Source organism: Herpailurus yagouaroundi, unplaced genomic scaffold (assembly GCF_014898765.1).
Source record: "Herpailurus yagouaroundi ecotype Mexico unplaced genomic scaffold, PumYag 182, whole genome shotgun sequence".
NCBI lineage: Eukaryota > Metazoa > Chordata > Mammalia > Carnivora > Felidae > Herpailurus > Herpailurus yagouaroundi.
In genome coordinates this window covers 8144008-8162888 of record NW_024412413.1, presented here as the reverse complement: position 1 = coordinate 8162888, position 18881 = coordinate 8144008, and the positions used below count along the sequence as shown (strand labels likewise).

Sequence of the window (18881 nt, the reverse complement as noted above, 5' to 3'; positions counted from 1 at the left end):
GGTGAACAGAAACAAGGGAGTCAACTATGGATCAGTCAATTTTGCAAGTTTTTATTAGTGTCAATAAAGACCAGTAAAGCAGTGGAAGCTACCGGCCAAAAACTGTCCTCTATCTCCTGGACTTCAATTTCTATTGATGTTGAGAGCTACTGGCTTTATTATCTGGCCAAGAGAAGATTATAAATTATGGATGACAAATTAAAACTGCGGGCATACGCTTGGGGAAAGGAAAAAGTAAAAGAATATATTTTTAGCAAAATACTTCCTACTCCCTTCTTTGCTTTTATAGATAAAAAAGATGCTCCAAGATAGTGCTCCACCAAGTTCAAGTCACAGATCCTATTCAGATTGCTAAGCGGGTCTAAGAATGCTTCTGTTTTTGGTTTCATGGAGAACAAATTGCACTAAACATCTCTGACAGCAGTGATTTACAATGAAGATGATACAGGAGGCTGACTGCAAGGCCCTCTGGTGGCCTGAAGGTTTTTCCGTATCTGCGATTGCAAAATGAAACCTAAAAATAAAACAAAACAACCCAGCCATTTTCTATCAAATAGGAGCTTATTTATATATTAAAAAGTCAACAAAGTGGATGGAGCTAGAGTGTGTTATGCTAAGTGAAATAAGTCAAAATAAGACAAATACCCTATGATTTCATGCATACATGGAATTTAAGAAACAAAACAGACGAACACAGGGGAACAAAAAAGAGAGGGAGGCAAATCATAAAACAGACTCTTAACTATAGAGAACACACTAAGGGTTGCTGAAGGGGAGGTGGGTGGGAGGATGCTAAATGGGTGATGGGTATTCAGAGGGGCACTTGTGGGGAACCTGGGTGGCTCAGTCAGTTAAGCGGCCGACTTGGGCTCAGGTCATGAGCTCACAGTTCATGGGTTCAAACCCTGCATTGGGCTCTGTGCTGACAGCTCAGAGCCTGGAATCTGCTTCAGATTCTGTGTCTCCCTCTCTCTCTGCCCTTCCCCCGCTCACATTCTGTCTCTCTCAGAAATAAACATTAAAAAAAAAAAAAAAAGAGGGGGCATCTGGGTGGCTCAGCCGGTTAAGCGTCTGACTTCAGCTCAGGTCATGATCTCACAGTCTGTGAGTTCAAGCCCCGCGTCGGGCTGTGTGCTGACAGCTGAGAGCCTGGAGCCTGCTTCGGATTCTATGTCTCCCCCTCTCTCTGCCCCTCACCTGCTCATGCTCTGTCTCTCTCTGTCTCAAAAATAAATAAAAACATTAAAAAACATTTTTTTAAAATAAAGAAATTAATTTTAAAAAAGGGAGGGTATTTGTTGGGATGAGCCCTGGGTGTCATATATAAGTAATGAATCACTAAATTCTACTTCTGAAACTAATATTACACTATATGTTAACCAACTAGAATTTAAATAAAAACCAGACACATAAAAGTCAACAAAGATAAATTGTAAAAGTTGTCCTTGATTTCAAAAGCTTTATAATCAGAAAGCATTTCTACAGAGACCCCTGCCCAATGTAACCCTGCGTTTATGGTGATTCACAAAATGATTAATAGCAAGTCCCTGCACTCTGGAATCTGCCATCTAACAAAAGCACAGGGACTAGGATGCAGACGTAGAAGCAAAGGTCGAAGTGGAGAAGTACGGAAAGTGCACGGGCTTTGGAATCTTTGTAGGAGGATTAAATAATATATGTAAAGCACCTAGGATGACAACCAGTGCATAGTAGGTGCTCAGTAAATGGTAGCTATTACTATGCTTTAGTATGAGGTATTTAAATGATCTCAGTCACTGGTTGGACGAAATCATATTTTCAGCTCTAAACTCCTATAGCACTTTTGATAATACCTCATTTAATTGTATATTTCATAGGATTGTTGTGAGAATTACCAGAAAAAGCGTGCAAAGCCCAGCCTGTGGCACACAGCGCCTCTTCCCTGTCACACTCTGAATGGAATTTCTCCTGCAGCCCAAGTAGAGGTGAGCAAACAGTGTTTACATAGTCCAAAGTGACAATGAACATAAAGGAACAGATAGGATGAAGTTTTAGTTTAATAACAGAATGTCACAGTAGGCATACCTTTTGACCCAGGAACTGGATTCCTAGAAATTTTCTTAACAAAATGACGGCAAAAGACGCACAGATTAAGGATGTTATCACATTTATAATAGCAAAAAATTGGAAACAACCCAGAAGTCCGTCAATAAGAGTCTAACTAAATAATGATACGTTCATACAGTACAATTCTATGAAGCAACTAAAATTATGACATATTTGACAGTAAATATATATTTGAGATGAAATTTTACAAAATTTATTTAAAAACTCTATAAATAAATGTGTGTGTATATTAAGTAAATCCCTATATATGTATAGATTTAAACAAGTCGGAAAATAGATATACTAAACTATTAGAGGGATTTCTAGATATTGCGAGGATAAGTATATATACATACATAGGAATATAGCTTTATTCTCTTCTTTATTTTCTGAAATTTTTATAATGAATGTATTATTTTTATAAGAAGAAACAAAATCAGGGCACCTGGGTGGCACAGTTGGTTAAGTAACCAGTTCTTGACTTTGGCTCCAGTCATGATCTCCTGGTTTGTGAGTTCAAGCCCTGTATCAGGCTCTACACTGATAGTGTGGAGCCTGCTAGGGATTCTCTCTCTCTCCTCCTCTCTTTACCCCTCCCTTGCTTGTGCTCCCAAAATAAATAAACTTAAAAACAAAAAAAGCTAAAAGAAAAATTTTAAACCAAAATAGAAAATACCGTTATCTTCAAGCAGTACAAGTCAGTGAAAGATTACTGGCTAGAATATCAAGGAGGTATGAATTCCTGTTTCTGACTCTCTCATCCTTTACTACGTGACCTAAGCCAGATCTGTGTCTCAATTTCCCCATCTATACAGTACAGAAATTCTTTAAATCAATCTCACAATAGAGAATAAAATGTGAACACATTAGAAAAAAAATCTGTAAGTGTCACACCTAGTTGCAAATTAAAAAAGAAATAAAGGACTTCCTCAATTTTTAAATTCCCCTTCCCTTAAGACTTCACTACACACACACACACACACACACACACACACACACACATATATATATATGTTTTTAAATCTTATTTATTTATTTTTTTTAGTAATCTCTACCCACAAGGCGGCATTTGAACTCAGGACCCAGAGATCAAGAGTCACATGTTCTTCTGACTGAGCCAGCCAGGCGCCTTTGCTTTAGTAATTTCTAACACACTAACAAATGCATGAGAAAGTACTCAGGGTCTTAGCCTCAACTAGGAAGCTGTTTTCCAAGTAAACATTTCCATATTGATCAAGATAAAGTTAAGCCTAAACTGCTTTGCTGGCCTATCTTCATAGAGGTGAAACTAATGATTCGTGTTATGTCTAATTTTTAAAGTATGGGCAAAATTAGATTTTAAATTCATAGAGTAGAGGGAATGTATCTTCTTTCTTTAGATCCAAGTATAACTGCAGACAAACTGTCAAGAAAGATGGGGGTCATGATCACCTCTTTTCCCTTGTTGCAGGCGGTCAGTGACCTGATGATGCTCTAACCTTCCCCCATTCCAACAAGTGTTCAACTCTGAGATCTAGGTTGGGAAGCATCTGGATCTAATTCAACCAATGTACAAATAACAAACCATCATCCCGTTTCTACTTTGTAAATGCTATTTATTTCTTCTGTCAAGAAGGTCCTGGGGCACCTGGGTGGCTCTGTTGGTTAAGCATCCAACTCTTGGTTTCAGCTCAGGTCATGGTCTCAGTTTGTGAGTTCGAGCCCAGCGTCCAGAGCTGGCTTAGGATTCTCTCTCTCTGTCTCATGGCCCCTAACCTGCTCATGCAGGCTCTCTCAAAATAAATAAACATTAAAAAAAAGGTCCTTTACCCGCTTCTTGGTATGTTCCGAATTCAAATGTTGTCTTCTGGTCACATAGACAAAGACAGAGTTAGCCCCAGCTTCTCCATGCTCCCGAAACAACTACTGAACTGAACTCTCATCAGAATTCATCATCGGTAAAATTCCAAGTTGTTTTTTGTCTGTCTCCCATGCCGAACAATGAGGTACATGAAGGCAGACACTGGGCATTATTCATCTGGATAATCCCAGCAATTGGTATAGTGCTTGGATATGGAAGGTAATACTTTTTGAATAAATGGATAAAATGTTATTCCCAGAATAGGAATCTGCAATTTAATAAGGTCCTCCTTACATAGGGAATCACTTACTTGGCCAACCATCTGCTCTGCCAGTGGGTTCTATAGGAACTAAAGCAAAACAAGGATGAAGTGGGGCGCCTGGGTGGCTCAGTTGGTTAAGCATCTGATTTCGGCTCAGGCCATGATCTTGCAGTTTGTGAGTTCGAGCCCCGCTTTGGGCTCAGTGCTGACAGCTCAGAGCCTGGAGCCTGCTTCGGATTCTGTGTCTCCCCCTGTCTCTGCCCTCCCATGCTCATGCTCTGTCTCTCAATAATAAATAAACGTTAAAAACAAAAAAGGATGAAGTACATCAAAGAATTTAGTAAGTGATACCACAAGGTAGATAATTTTGGTGACTCCAACCAAAGCAAAGAAATAATGAATCTCTATCCTTAAGTGTGAGCTAATTAAGGCAAAGAAATCTGAAAAATTGAAAATCAACAACCAAGAAAACACCAGAGTGCAAGAATTCTGAAAACATGTAAACTCTTTTATTTATTTATTTATTTATTTATTTATTTTTTAAAGTAAACTCTACACCCAAGGTAGGGCTCGAATTCATGACCCTGAGATCAAGAGTTGCATGCTCTACTGACTGAGCCAGCCAGGCACCCCTAAAAACATGTAAACTGTTAATTAACAGGTCAATTTGATCAGAGAAATGTCAACTCTGTCTTTTAAAAAAAAATTTCTTTTAATGTTTTTATTTGTTTTTGAGAGAAAGAGAGAGAGACAGAGATAGAGCTAGTGGGGGAGGGGCAGAGAGAGGGAGACACAGAATTCAAAGCAGGCTCCAGACTCTGAGCTGTCAACAGAGACTGATGCAGGGCTCAAACTCATGAACCGTGAGATCATGACCTGAGCCGAAGTCAGATGCTTAACCGACTGAGCCATCCAGGTGCCCTAACCCTGTGTTAAACCAAAAGCACTCCTGCAACAACTGAGTGCCTACCATGAGTGAGACACTATGCTACTTGAAACACTCACGTGAGACTCATTTCCTGTCCAGGGGCCCCTGGGTGGCTCAGTTGGTTAAACATCTGACTCTTGGTTTCTGCTCAGGTTATGATCTCTTGGTTTGTGAGTTTGAGCCCAGTGTCAGGTTCTGTGCTGAAAGAGTGGGGACTGCTTGGGATTCTATCTCTCTCTCTCTCTCTCTCTCTCTCTCTCTGCCCCTTCCCTATGCATGTGTGCTCACTCTATCTCTCCCTCTAAAAAAATAAACATTTTTTTAAAAAGGACTCATTTCCTGTCCTGAAAAGAACTTGTATCTAGAGGAAGGCAGAGATACAGATGGACTACTGCAATTCAAAATACAATGTAGTAGGTGTGATGACAGACATTTTTGTACAAAAGTCTTTGGGGTTGGAGGAGTGAGTGGGAGGGCACAAACTTCCAGAAAGGCTTCTGGGAAGAAGTGATGACGGATCTGGGCAGGAATTCACCAGAAAGAGTAGGAAGAGGATTCTCAACACACTGGAAAGCATAAACAAAGACAGTGAGGCAAGAAATAGACCCAATAGATTCAATGAACCATTCTTGGACACAGAGGCAAGAAATATCCTCAATGGATTCAATGAACCATTCTTGGACACAGAGGCCAGAAATATCCTCAATGGATTCAATGAACCATTCTTGGACACAGAGGCCATAGGCTTCCTTTGAGCCTTGTGGTGTCATATTGGGGTGAAGACAGTTCATTACAGAAACAAATACATCTTCACTTACATGCTCCTCTAAGTTGTAAAAGAGAACCACACACTCATTTAGAAGCCTTACTCTTAAGGACATCTGAGGAATGCGGTGTGGCAGTGTAGAAAGTTCTGGAGTCAGCCTAAATTTTAAATCCCGATCCCCATTCACTAGGTATGTTGACATTGGTAAGTTACTCTTTAGGATTTAACTAACTGATCTGTGAACAGGAATGATCCTCATCTATTTAGAGTTATTACAAGGATATCAAGATGTATGCAAATCAATCATGCCTGGCATTTTGTAGGCACTGAATGCATGGAGGTTCCATTGCCCATTTTCAAACCAGGGTTTCTTTCCCTTTTCACTTCATCACAGACTGGACCTCATTTACTAGGTTCCACAGTTTACTGCCAAGTCTATGTGCCTGTCACCCATTTTTTAGTGCGCCTTCTCTGAGGGCTCTGCTAGGCATTGGTGCCTTGTCTCCCCCCTCCACTGACTCCCATTTCCACTTTCTGTCTTTAAATAGTAATTTTTTTTCTTTCCTTCTCTTGACCAGCCCATGGAAAACTTATTTTCTTGTCCACTATGTCCCACTGAACCTACTTTTCAGGGGCTACCAGTTTGCCCCCCAAACAGCAGCACTAACCCAAGGCCCTTTCATTCTTATGGTGGTAAAAACCCCGCAAGTCACAGTTATATTTACTGCATATGTAAACATCCTACAAATGAGCCTTTGTATATATTTGGTATTCTGCGACATTTAACATCGCCAGGTAAGTAATTCAGCTGCTCAGAGGGAGGGCTTTCCTTAGATGTGTGGCATCTGGCCCCATGAAGTCACTATTCTTTAGCTTTTCTAGAGAGCCAAGATGAGACATTAACTTAGCCAGTGACTTTTTGCTACTGAACCGGTATGTATTTTACTGATTAACTGATACATATTTGGGGGACTTAATCTGAATACTGAATGACACATGAAATTACTGGATTTGGCTTCTCTTTTGGGGAGGTACACTGAAAGACTCCCAGAAAAGACATGCTCACAATTCAAACAAATGGAAAGAGGAAATGCTGCCCCAAAGTAAAACCTAGTTGATTTTCTTGGTTCAAACATCACTTATCTGATGAATGTTTTGGTAACAGACATTAACTAGACTTACTGTGGTGATCATTTTGCAATACATACATATATTGAATCATTATGTTGTATACCCGGAACTAATGTTATGTACATCTCAATATAAAAAACAGCATTTATGAAGCACATATATATGTCATCTACTGTGCCAGATGTACATACATATATCTCTCCATCTGTCCAAGAGAAAGTATTACTTTGCAGGGCTCTTCTGAGGATTAAGGATTAAATAAGGTATCTATCTATAGATAGATACATCTATCTCTGTATATCCATCTATAGACAGATACATATTTCAGTCTTGTGAGCTGTTCTGAGATTAAAGAAGGTAGATCTATATCTATATAAAGATGTGTTATAGCCTTGTGAGGTAATCATTTCCATCAGACAGATGAAGACACAGATTCAGAAAGGTGAGCAAGTGACCTGTCTGTGGCCACGATACTATTAAGTAATAGATGAAAATCTGAACCCAGGTCTGGCTCAAAACCCAGAGTGCTTACTACTCACTTCACTACAGCGAGCAGTGGTATCTATCAAGCAGCCATACCCCTCAACAGTAATAATCGTATTATGATGAGTCATTCTAACATTTATCTAGCTCTTCTCATGTGGCAAGCACTGTGCTAAGCAATTTGAATATATGATCTCTTTAATCATCACAATCACCCTCTGAGGTGGCTTTATCAAGACCTCCGTTTCATAGTCAAAGAAACGAAGTTTTATACAAATTCCCTAATTGCTTTGTTCTTTTTTTTTTTTTTTTAATTTTTTTTTTCAACGTTTATTTATTTTTGGGACAGAGAGAGACAGAGCATGAACAGGGGAGGGGCAGAGAGAGAGGGAGACACAGAATCGGAAACAGGCTCCAGGCTCTGAGCCGTCAGCCCAGAGCCTGACGCGGGGCTCGAACTCACGGACCGCGAGATCGTGACCTGGCTGAAGTCAGACGCTTAACCGACTGCGCCACCCAGGCGCCCCGTTAATTGCTTTGTTCTCACAGCTGGTGAGAAGTGGAGCCAGAGTTGAACCTAGGTCTAATTCCAGAACCCAATCTTTACATCATTATCTTTGACTGCAGGAAAATCAACTCTAGTTTTGGCTCCAACCACGCAAGTCATTTGATAGTTCTGTGTCAATTTGCTTGTTAATTAAATGGGGACATTGTTCCTTGTACCTCACAGAGACACTGGGATTATAAGATGAGAAAGTATTGAGGTTGAAGAAGACAAACTGCTACATAAATCCAGGAACAGTCACATGGTTCATTCAGATTTTCCCTCTGTCGAGATCATAAAGGGATTTAGCTGACATCATTAGTTCTCAAAGATCCTCTGAAGTGGGTAATATTATTACCTCCACTCATCAAAAAGCTGAAGCTCAAGGAGATGATGTAATTTGCTAGTTGGTCGGTGGTAGAGCTGGGAATAAAACCCAAGATTCTAACTCCCACTGCTTATGATCTTATGGTCAAGCCTATTTCTGCATTTCAAATTTAATAGTAAAATTAAGATGAGGGTAGAAATATTAGTGTCCACTTCAAAACACAGATTAAATACTTACAGAAATTAAGTTTTCCACTGTGGTGACACTAATATAATCCCAAAGGCTCTTATCCTCACATTCTAGAGAAACTGCATAAACAATCAAAAATAAAAATTTTCCATTTCTACAGTACAGACTTCAGCTCCTTAGTTTTCTCAAATAACTTATTATTAACCAAAGGTTACAAAACTGGGTGAGTCCGCAAGCTTCCACAGGGAGCATAAAACCTCAATATTAAATTGTTCACTCATAAAATCAGAAAAAAGAAGCATCAAATAGATTTTCACATCATAAAATCTCATTTAACTACATAATTTGACTTGGAAATTACTCTAACATACCAACCTGAGCTCAAAATTCAAATTCCAAAGCAACTTGCATAATTAAGACAACAAAAGTACACATGGCACCTTTATGATCATTCTTCTCCTGTATAAAAATAAGTCTTGTGCTTCCCACCCAAGCCCTGCCAGACACATAGGAACCTTAAAGTAAAATAAAAAGTAGTAATGCAGGGGGAGGGGGCGCCTGGGTGGCTCAGTCAGTTAAGCATCTGACTCTTGATTTTGGCTCAGGTCGTGATCTCATGGTCAGTGAAAAGGAGCCCTGCTTTGGGCTCTGTGCTGGGATGCTGGGCATGGAGTCCGCTTAAGACTCTCCCTCTCCTTCTGCCCCTCACCTGCTCCTGCACACGCATGCATGCTCTCTCAAAAAAAAGGAAAAAAGAAAAAAGAAATGTAGTAAAGGGGCCAATTCTGTCTTCAATTCTTTGGCTTAAATAGGGGTTGAGTGTTCAGTCTAGTTCCCAGATTATTAGCCCCTCCTAATTCTTGCTTTCTAGAATACACAACCATCTTTCAGTTATTAGGAGTTTGATCATCACATGTTTTGAAATTACCACAGGAACCAGAGAGGAAATAAGAGAAAGAAATTTCCACTTTCAAAACTGAACTAAAATACTAGAGCCCACAGATATGTCATTATTCCTCTTGGACTCTGGCTGAATCAGACTCATGCATGAAAAACGTGGTGTTTGGTTATAGGGACAAAAACTAAGTCAAAGGAGCCCAAAGAGCTGTTCACGTAATGACCAGAGTTTCCTCCTTGGGTGGCTTGAGAGGTCTAAATCCACTCCTAGCTGCATAATTCAAGTCTTACCGCCTTAACACGGGCTAGGAGGTGAAAGGAAAGGATGTGATGTGTGGGACACTCAGTTTTGTCAGGGGTGGTTTTGATGCATTAGTCCAACTTTCCTTTAAGAAAAATCTTTGTCTTGGTTTCTATCCTTGAAACCAGTCATAGCTTCTGTTAAGTCAGGGGCTCTAAGGTCTCTCAAACTTTAACGTATGAACCACCCAGGGATCTTGTTAAACCGTAGACTATGATTCAGAAGGTCTGGGTCCACGTGCCCAACAAGCTCCCGAGTGATGTCAGTGACGCTGCTCGATGCAGGTACTCCAAGTGGGAGGGCTATAAGGGATGTTCCCAAATAGAAATCACCTCAATCAGACATTTATTCTCAAAATATACAGCCTTCACCAGGATTTTGTAAAGGAAGAGAATACTCCAGAGCCTAAACAAGGTGTCTGCTCTCTCTCTCTTTTCTATGATTTTTACCATCTGGTTGTAAACCCAATGTGATACTTGAATAAGGGGCAACTTTTTAAAATGTCTTTTGTGCTGACAGTTTATTGGGGCTTGACTTGATGGGGCTTGTATGGAAAAACATAAAACTTCAAGCCTTTTGTAATGAAAAGCCTGATTCAAAATAAATATTTTTTAATTATGTCAAGTACTAATGAATAAGTGATGTTTACAAATACTTCATAAGAGAATCATTTGGGATGAATTGTTTTCATTTCTCCCACAAAATAAACAGCTCATGTACTAAAGACGACACCTTTCCTTAAGGAGGAGGAATAAAGCTCAACAAAAATAAAGTCATGCCTGTGGCACAATCATAGTATGTTTAGTGAGGAAAATACCAAGATTAAGACATACAAAAGCCTAAGAGGAGAATTACATGGTATTAAATACATTCCTAGAGCCTGGGGGTTCAGGGAAAAAGAACGGCTGGTAAATTTAAGAAAGATTTTAACTGGAAAAGATAACACACGAGAGCAACAGTCCATTCCCTTTAAGAAAAACAACAAACACCCACAATCTTTCATTTTTACGTTTTCAATAATGTCTTCTTTTCATATGACCATCAGACCAACCTCCCCAACAAAATTCAGCCAACCATCACAAAAATGAAGTGGTCGACAGGTCCAGCTGGCTCTATTCCATGTTTACCCTTAGATGCTTTTCCAGCCTATGAGGGTAAAATTCATGGAGCAGGCAGCCAAGAGTAAAAAGAGAATCACTTCCCTTCGCATGGAGGGAAGCCCACATCTTGAGTAGCCTTCTGCACTCTGCGGGGCGAGGTGTCTCAGCGCTTGCGTACGTTCTTCAGCCCCATGACTGTGAAGGTAGCGGCCGTCAGTTTCTCGTAAACAAGGAACATAAGAGCAGCGGTGAGGACTGTCTGCAGCAGTTTGGCTTCAAGGCCTTTGTAGAGTCCCATTATTCCAAACCGCCTGAGAGGAAAGAGGTTTGAAAAAAACAGTTAAGGTTTTCTTCACAAAAGTCAACTCTCGCATCAAAGAGGCACGCCACCGCTTAGCCCCGGGGGGATCCATTCCAAGACCCTCAGCGGACGCCTGAAACCGTGGGGAGCACTGAACCCCCTATTTTTTTCCTATACATACACACCTATCATAAAGTTTCACTTGTAAATTAGGCACAGTAAGAGATTAACAACAAAAACTAATAATAAAATAGAACAACGATATATGAAATAACAGTTGAGGGAATGTGGTCTCTCTCTCTCTCATAACGTCTCTGTTCTGAGGGGAAGTGAGGCGGATGACACAGGCATTGGGACTTGGTGCTAGGTCCTATCGACTTTCTGATGATAAGTTCGAAGGAAGATCGTCTGTTTCCATACCATGGCTGACTGTGGACACCTGAAACCATGGGAAGGGAAACTGTAGATAAGGGGGGGTGGGGTAGTGTGTGGATATTGTATTTGCATTTCCCAAATTTTATATAAGTGGAATCATACAGTACGAATTTTTTGTCTGATTTCTTTCACTCAGCACAATTATTTTGGGATCCATATTGTTGCATGTATACAACATTAGAGAGTCCTTCTTTTTTATGAGCAGTATTTCACTATGTAGATATATAATTTGTGTATCTATTCACTCGATGGGACATCTGTGTTCTTGTCAGTTTTTGATTCTTACAAATGAAACTATTAATATCTGTATAAAAGTTTTTGTGCAGACATATTTCACTTCTTTTGGGTATATAAATTGACTAGAATGGCTAGGTCCTATGGTAGTTCTATGTTTAACTTTTGAAGAAAATGGCAAACTGCTTTCCAAAGTGATCATTGTACCATTTCATTTTCCCACCAGCAGCACAAGGAAAGTTGTTGATGCTCCACATTCTTGCCAACACTTGGTATGGTGATTATTTATAGTTTTTACTTTATACCAATTCTTTATCTTTGATTTTTTTCATCCCGAGCATATTCTGGATTTTTTTAGACGATTTTTCCCCCCCAAGCGACAGAGTGTGAGCATGGGAGGAACAGACAGAGAGGGAGACACAGAATCCGAAGCAGGCTCCAGGCTCTGAGCTGTCAGCACAGAGCCTGATTGTGGGGCTTGAACCCATGAACTGCAAGATCATGACCTGAGTCCAAGCCAGATGCTTAACTGACTGACCACCCACGTGTCCCAAGCGTATTCTGTTTTTACAATTTATTTATTTTCAAAATATCTTACATCTAGGAACAGAAAGTTATGGCAGCTTTTGCTTCAAAGGAGGCCCCTGCCTTATTTGACATCCCTAAGGGTCAGCTTCTTTAAATGAAATGAATTCAGGGAAATGATGAAGGCACCTGCCTCACAGGGCTACTGTTAGGATTAAGTGAGATTACCCACGTGACGCACGGAGCTCAGGGTCTGCTGCAAAGCAAACACTCAAAATGTTAGCTACTCTTATCATCATCATCACGGTCGTCATCATTATGATAATTACTCTTACTCTTCCTACTACCCCCTCCTTCTCTCACTATGACTACTGCTCTATAATATCTGTTTATTTGTATCTACAAGAGAAGTCACAGGATATACCACTGATGACAGCACTACTAGGGCAGAACAGTCTCTACATTAGATTATAGGAGGCTTCCCTCTCTACAGGAGTCCTGTATATTTCTAAGTAACAAAGAATAAAGACTTGAACTTTTTCTGTAACTTCTCCAAACGCTATCATACTGCACTAAGCCCCTAAAATGAGAAATGTCTGAGCACAACATGCAAGAAGAGGTTTCTAGGCTACCACTGCCAAGGCAGTAATGCAAGTTAAGCAGAATTAGCTACTCCCTGGCAGAGATGGCTGTTGAAAGACAGGACAGAATGTGAAGCATTTACAAAGCTCACTTTACTCGTTGGTGAAGAAGATAGAGAACATTCCGAAGACTTCCCAATGTTCTGTTTTCTGGGTTTAGTCTGTGGTGTCCAAACTGGGGAAGAAGAAAAAAAGATCAATTTCTACTTGCAGAGGAAATTATGTTTGAGTAAGGTCTTATAGTATACAGTAATAAAAATATCCAATTACTATGTAGATTTCATGAATCTTCTCTTTTTCAATAAAATAAGTGAAAATAAGAAATATTTTTCAATGAATCAAGCATGAGAATTTTCACTTTATAGAGAATTATGGGAAAATTCTACCTCAAAAGAAAACAAACATGCCCACAATGAAGATTTAGATACTGATGGTATGGTTTGCCCTCCAGTCCTTTAAAAGTTCTGATAACCACAAATCAGAACCTCTTCAGTCTAAGCTCTTCACGTTACATGTTTACACTGTAAAAGTATCAAAACACATTTATTTAGATGCTGAATTCCTTGTATTAAGTATCAATTTAAAAATAGCACATCAGTAGAAATACTTCTAACAGAAGGTAATAAATTTTTGAACTGAAATACTTTCACTATCACCCACATTTTATCTACCATAAATACTTTGAATTTTTTTTCTCTAAAACTGATTGTGAATCTGTCCATGTCTTCTCTCTCCTCTCCTCTGCTACCACCTCAGTGTAGACCACCATCACCTCTTACCTGTACTATGGAAATGGCCTCCTGATTGCCCTCCCACCCTTATCTCTTAACCCTATGACCAATTCACCACAGAAGAACCAGAGGAATCTTCTCGAATTGTAAATCAGATCACACCACTCCCTAGCTAAAAGGCCTTCAAAAGCTTCCCACTCAGGTGAGAATAAAATCTAGAATCCTCACTTATAGGCTTCCCTGCTACTTTCCTAATCTCATCCGGAGCCCACTCTCCAGCCACAGTAGCCTTTCATTTCCCAATATTCACCAAGCTCTTAGCACAACATGTTCCCTCTACCTAGAATGCTCTTTGATACCTGGATCCTTAGGTTCTTTTAAGTCTTGATTTTGATACATGCCTCCTCAGAGGAGCCCAGTCATCTTCAATCATCCCATCTAAGAACATCTGCACCATGCCCCCCTCCACTAAATCTCAGAATGCAGTTCACTTCCTAGATAGCTCTTTTCTCAATTTATAACAACCTATTGATTCTGCTTATTTATTGGTTCATTCTTTCCTCTGTTACCTCCAGGAGGGCAGGGATTAGGATTTTTATTCACCATGTGTAGCCAGCTCCTCACACAGAGTGGGCATTAAATAATTGAATGAAAAAAACAGAAATTTGAAAGCTCTTCAGAAAAACGAAATCATTAATTCCTCCTGAATGAACTAAAGGAATCAACTTCTGATTTTTTAAAGATTAACCTAACCAAATCACCTTTCATGAGAAGGAAACAAACTTATACTTTCCCAAGGTTGTTAAAGAAATTTGCCCCACATTTGGGTTTTCTGAGACACTATGTTAACTGGAAATTACAAATATAATCTTTGTTCCAAACCAAACAGGAAACCAAGTGACAGCCAGCCTAGCGGGCAATATATCAAACAAATGAAAAAATGCATAAGGAATGCTCCAGCCTACCAACTGACTACTTAATTGCTTTGTTAACACTGTTTTAAACAGAGAAATCATATATTTTATTTTATTTTATTTTTTAAATTTATTATTTTTTTAACGTTTATTTATTTTTGAGACAGAGAGAGACAGAGCATGAACGGGGGAGGGTCAGAGAGAGGGAGACACAGAATCTGAAACAGGTTCCAGGCTCCAAGCTGTCAGCACAGAGCCCGATGTGGGGCTCGAACTCATGGACCGCGAGATCATGACCTGAGCCGAAGTCGGCCACCCAACCGACTGAGCCACCCAGGCACCCCTATATTTTATTTATTTAAAAAAATTTTTTTAAATGTTTATTTATTCTTGAGAGACAGACAGACAGACAGAGCATGAGTGGGGAAGGGGCAGAGAGAGAGGGAGACACAGAATCCGAAGTAGGCTCCAGGCTCTGAGCTGTCAGCACAGAGCCCAAAGCAGGGCTCGAACCACAAACCGCGAGATTGTGACCTGGGCGAAAGTCGGATGCTTAACTGAGCCACCCAGGCACCCTGAGACACCACATATTTTAGAACGTTGTTTGATTAGATGCAGGGAGAACCCCAGCACTCACCCTCAGAATTGACTGTACCGTCTGCATGGGATAAGTGACTGTGGTAGCAATCGCTTTGGATATTGCACCAATGATGAACACATCCAAAGAAGAAAGCTGGAAAGCGAAAAAAGAACAAACCACATCAATGCAAATAAGACAATGTCTGAGATTATTTGCTGCTTTCACAATCAGGGATTACCTTCATTCGTTTCTTTAGAAGTTGCCGTTTTAAACCTTCATAGAACATGAACTGGATGGCAGGATTGAAGACCAACAGCAAAGAAGGAAATGTGCCATTCCATAAAGCCAAGATTCCTTCGTCTCGAATGATCTGGTGAAAAGCGTCTAGGCAAGAAATCAAGGACTTTTGAGGACAATCCCCTAACCGGACAACACAATGTGAATTTTGTTCAAATGTACCCAGAACACAAATCATACTGGTTCTATTAAAATTTCCTTCCTGGGGCGCCTGGGTGGCGCAGTCGGTTAAGCGTCCGACTTCAGCCAGGTCACGATCTCGCGGTCCGGGAGTTCGAGCCCCGCATCGGGCTCTGGGCTGGTGGCTCAGAGCCTGGAGCCTGTTTCCGATTCTGTGTCTCCCTCTCTCTCTCTGCCCCTCCCCCGTTCATGCTCTGTCTCTCTCTGTCCCAAAAATAAATAAACGTTGAAAAAAAAATTTTTTTTTAATTTCCTTCTTGCAATGATATTCTGGGGGCAACCTCATCAGTTAACTACTTTTTGATAATCATTGGACACTGACAGTCACCAGATTATTGAGACACCAACTTAAATCATAGATAACTCTACCTGACAATCTGGCATTACAAAGTCAAGTTTTCTGGGAATGCAAGCTGGTGCAGCCACTCTGGAAAACAGTATGGGAGTTCCTCAAAAAACTAAAAACAGAACTACCCTACGACCCAGCAATTGCACTATTAGTCCTTTATCTACGGGATATAGGTGTGCTGTTTCGAAGGGACACATGCACCATGTTTATGGCAGCACAATCAACAATAGCCAAAGTATGGAAAGAGCCCACATGTCCATCGATGGATGAATAGATAAAGAAGATGTGGTATATATATATATATACAATGGAGTATTACCGGGCAATCAAAAAGAATGACATCTTGCCACTTGCAACTATGTGGATGGAACTAGAGGATATTATGCTGAACGAAATTAGTCAGTCAGAGAAAGACAAACATCATATGATTTCACTAATATGAGGACTTTAAGACACAGAACAGATGAACATAAGGGAAGGGAAGCAAAAATAATATAAAAACAGGGAGGGGGACAAAACAGAAGAGATTTATAAATATGGAGAACAAACCTAGGGTTACGGGAGGTGTTGTGGGAGGGGGGATGGGCTAAATGGGCAAGGGGCACTAAGGAATCTACTCCTGAAATCATTGTTGCACTACATGCTAACTAATTTGGATGTAAATTAAAAAATAGTAAAAAATAAAATTAAAATAAATGCATAAATTAAAAAAAAAAAAGAAAGAAAGAAAGTCAGGTTTTCCTAAGTAATAACCACCTCCACCACCACCACCACCATTGGGAACTCTATATTACAGAGAATTGTGAACTGATACCCTATGTGTTTCATAGCAAAGTCCAGGACAACAAGAGATAGCTCCCTGGGTCCATTATATAGGATCTGACTAATAAGGAAACTACTGTTCTCATTACAAAGATGGAAACATGGGAAAGGAGAACCAGGTTATGTAGTACTATTAAGCTCAAAGTCATCAGATATTAATAAGATAGTTTTATCCAAAGACAACACTAAAAAACAACAACAACAATAAAAACCACAACAGTGTAGATTATTTTTTAGAAATATTTACCCCTTTCCACCAATAGTCCATGTAACAACAGTATACTTCTCTAGCCCCTGACTTTGGGTTTGGCCATGAGATGTGCTTTGGCCAAAAGGACGTTAGCAAACAAGTTGTGAACAGGGGCTGGAAATATCCTTGTACGACTGGACGTGTCCTCCTGTGCTTCTGCCATCACCAAGAGAAGAATATGTGCAGGCTGGCCCCAGCCTCAACGAGTCAAATTCTTGTCAATCCACAGACACATGAGCTAAACAAATGCTCACTGTTAGATGTCAAGATTTGAGGCTCTCGGATAGGCAGCATTATGGAGGCAATAAATTCCACATAGAGAAAAGAAACTCCTTAAATAGGAACTTACCCAAGAAACACTTACCAATAATACCTTTGTAGTTGGTTGGTACAATGTCTTCATTCCTAAATTTTGCCCCTTGCAGCTTCAGTCTGGTGTTTACCACCCAGAGTGGAGTTGTTAGCAACACATTCACCACACCTTCCAAAAGAAAGAGGAGACAAAGGGAAAGCAAAATGTAACCTTTCAAGCTTTGCTGTCTTACCTTACATCTATGTACCAATGTTTCATTTCTACTTCTGCCACTGACCTACTAGGAGACCTGAGGTAAGGCGTGTCTCTGTGACAGGGTACAACACAAGCCACTACTGTTAGAAGCAATTCAGAAGCCTTGCAGATAGCAAACTGGCTGGCAGCAACACTTTCCACGTGAAAAGAGCAAGTTTCCTCACTTGTATAACAGGACGTGATCTATTTGTCAATTTGTAGAGCATCCAAAGCAGCAATTTTGATCTAGCCTTATGTACATTTTTAAAATAACAGAAGGCTTATTGATCACATGCTAAGTCCATGACAATATCTGATAAAACACACAACTTACAACTCTCACGTAAGTAGCTTACATGGTTTTAAGTGAGTATGGATTTGGTACAATGGGTGACAGGTGGGAGAAAGTGGTGACATTTGAAAGAGCTTCACCAGGGACTAGATAGAGGCTCACAGAAGAGTTCCTCATCACTTAGGGAATTAGGATAGGCAGGCAGCAAGCAGTAGTTATGAACCACCACAAAACACCTGAAACAGCTCCGCAAGCATCGCGATCCTTACAAGCTTAAGGATGGGGGTCTTGGCCCCCCAAAGTTGCCTCAGAGTGGAACAATACAATGAGCCAGGTGCTTCTTTTTTGAAAACACATGATCCCAAGTTAACACCATCTTGAAATTTTAAAATATTCCTCATCAGTCCTGGAATGATTTAAAAAAAATACCAGATAGAGTTGTAACAAAGTGCCTGACACATAGTAGATACTTTATAAATATTTGTTAAATAAATGTTGAACAAATGAACCAATGAACAAATTCAGCAAACAACCACACATAAAGCTGTCTGGCTCTAGCCATGCTCTGAGGAACCAAGAGGCAAAATCCTAAGGAAGAGAAATCTACTTTTACTAAAGTCATTTAAATACAACAGGAGAAAGAATGTTTTGATTTAAGGAATCTCAAAACACACTATTCAGAAAACACAGTCTAACTAAAGACAAGCTTGAGGAAACAGCCAAGAGATTCAAGTCCAATTTTTTCATTTGCTGTATACAGTTGCTAAAGAGAGACATTTTGTTACCCCTTTCTTTTTTTAAATTTTTTTTTCAACATTTATTTATTTTTGGGACAGAGAGAGACAGAGCATGAACGGGGGAGGGGCAGAGAGAGAGGGAGACACAGAATCGGAAACAGGCTCCAGGCTCTGAGCCATCAGCCCAGAGCC

At 40.0% G+C, this 18881-nt stretch overlaps 1 protein-coding gene across 2 annotated transcripts in view; it reads right to left on the bottom strand.

Annotated features, from left to right (window-relative positions):
• Nucleotides 1-10348: 10348 nt before the first annotated feature.
• The window catches only part of SLC25A17 (solute carrier family 25 member 17), a 47965-nt gene continuing 39432 nt past the window's right edge, over nucleotides 10349-18881 (bottom strand). For both annotated transcript variants that reach the window (XM_040490741.1, XM_040490740.1), the window contains 5 exons: nucleotides 17478-17594; nucleotides 15454-15599; nucleotides 15273-15368; nucleotides 13083-13165; nucleotides 10349-11165 (listed from right to left, as the gene is read on the bottom strand). In XM_040490741.1, the coding sequence (XP_040346675.1) occupies nucleotides 11018-11165; nucleotides 13083-13165; nucleotides 15273-15368; nucleotides 15454-15599; nucleotides 17478-17594 (590 nt within the window). In that variant the 3' untranslated portion in view covers nucleotides 10349-11017. The remainder of the gene's footprint in view (nucleotides 11166-13082; nucleotides 13166-15272; nucleotides 15369-15453; nucleotides 15600-17477; nucleotides 17595-18881) is intronic.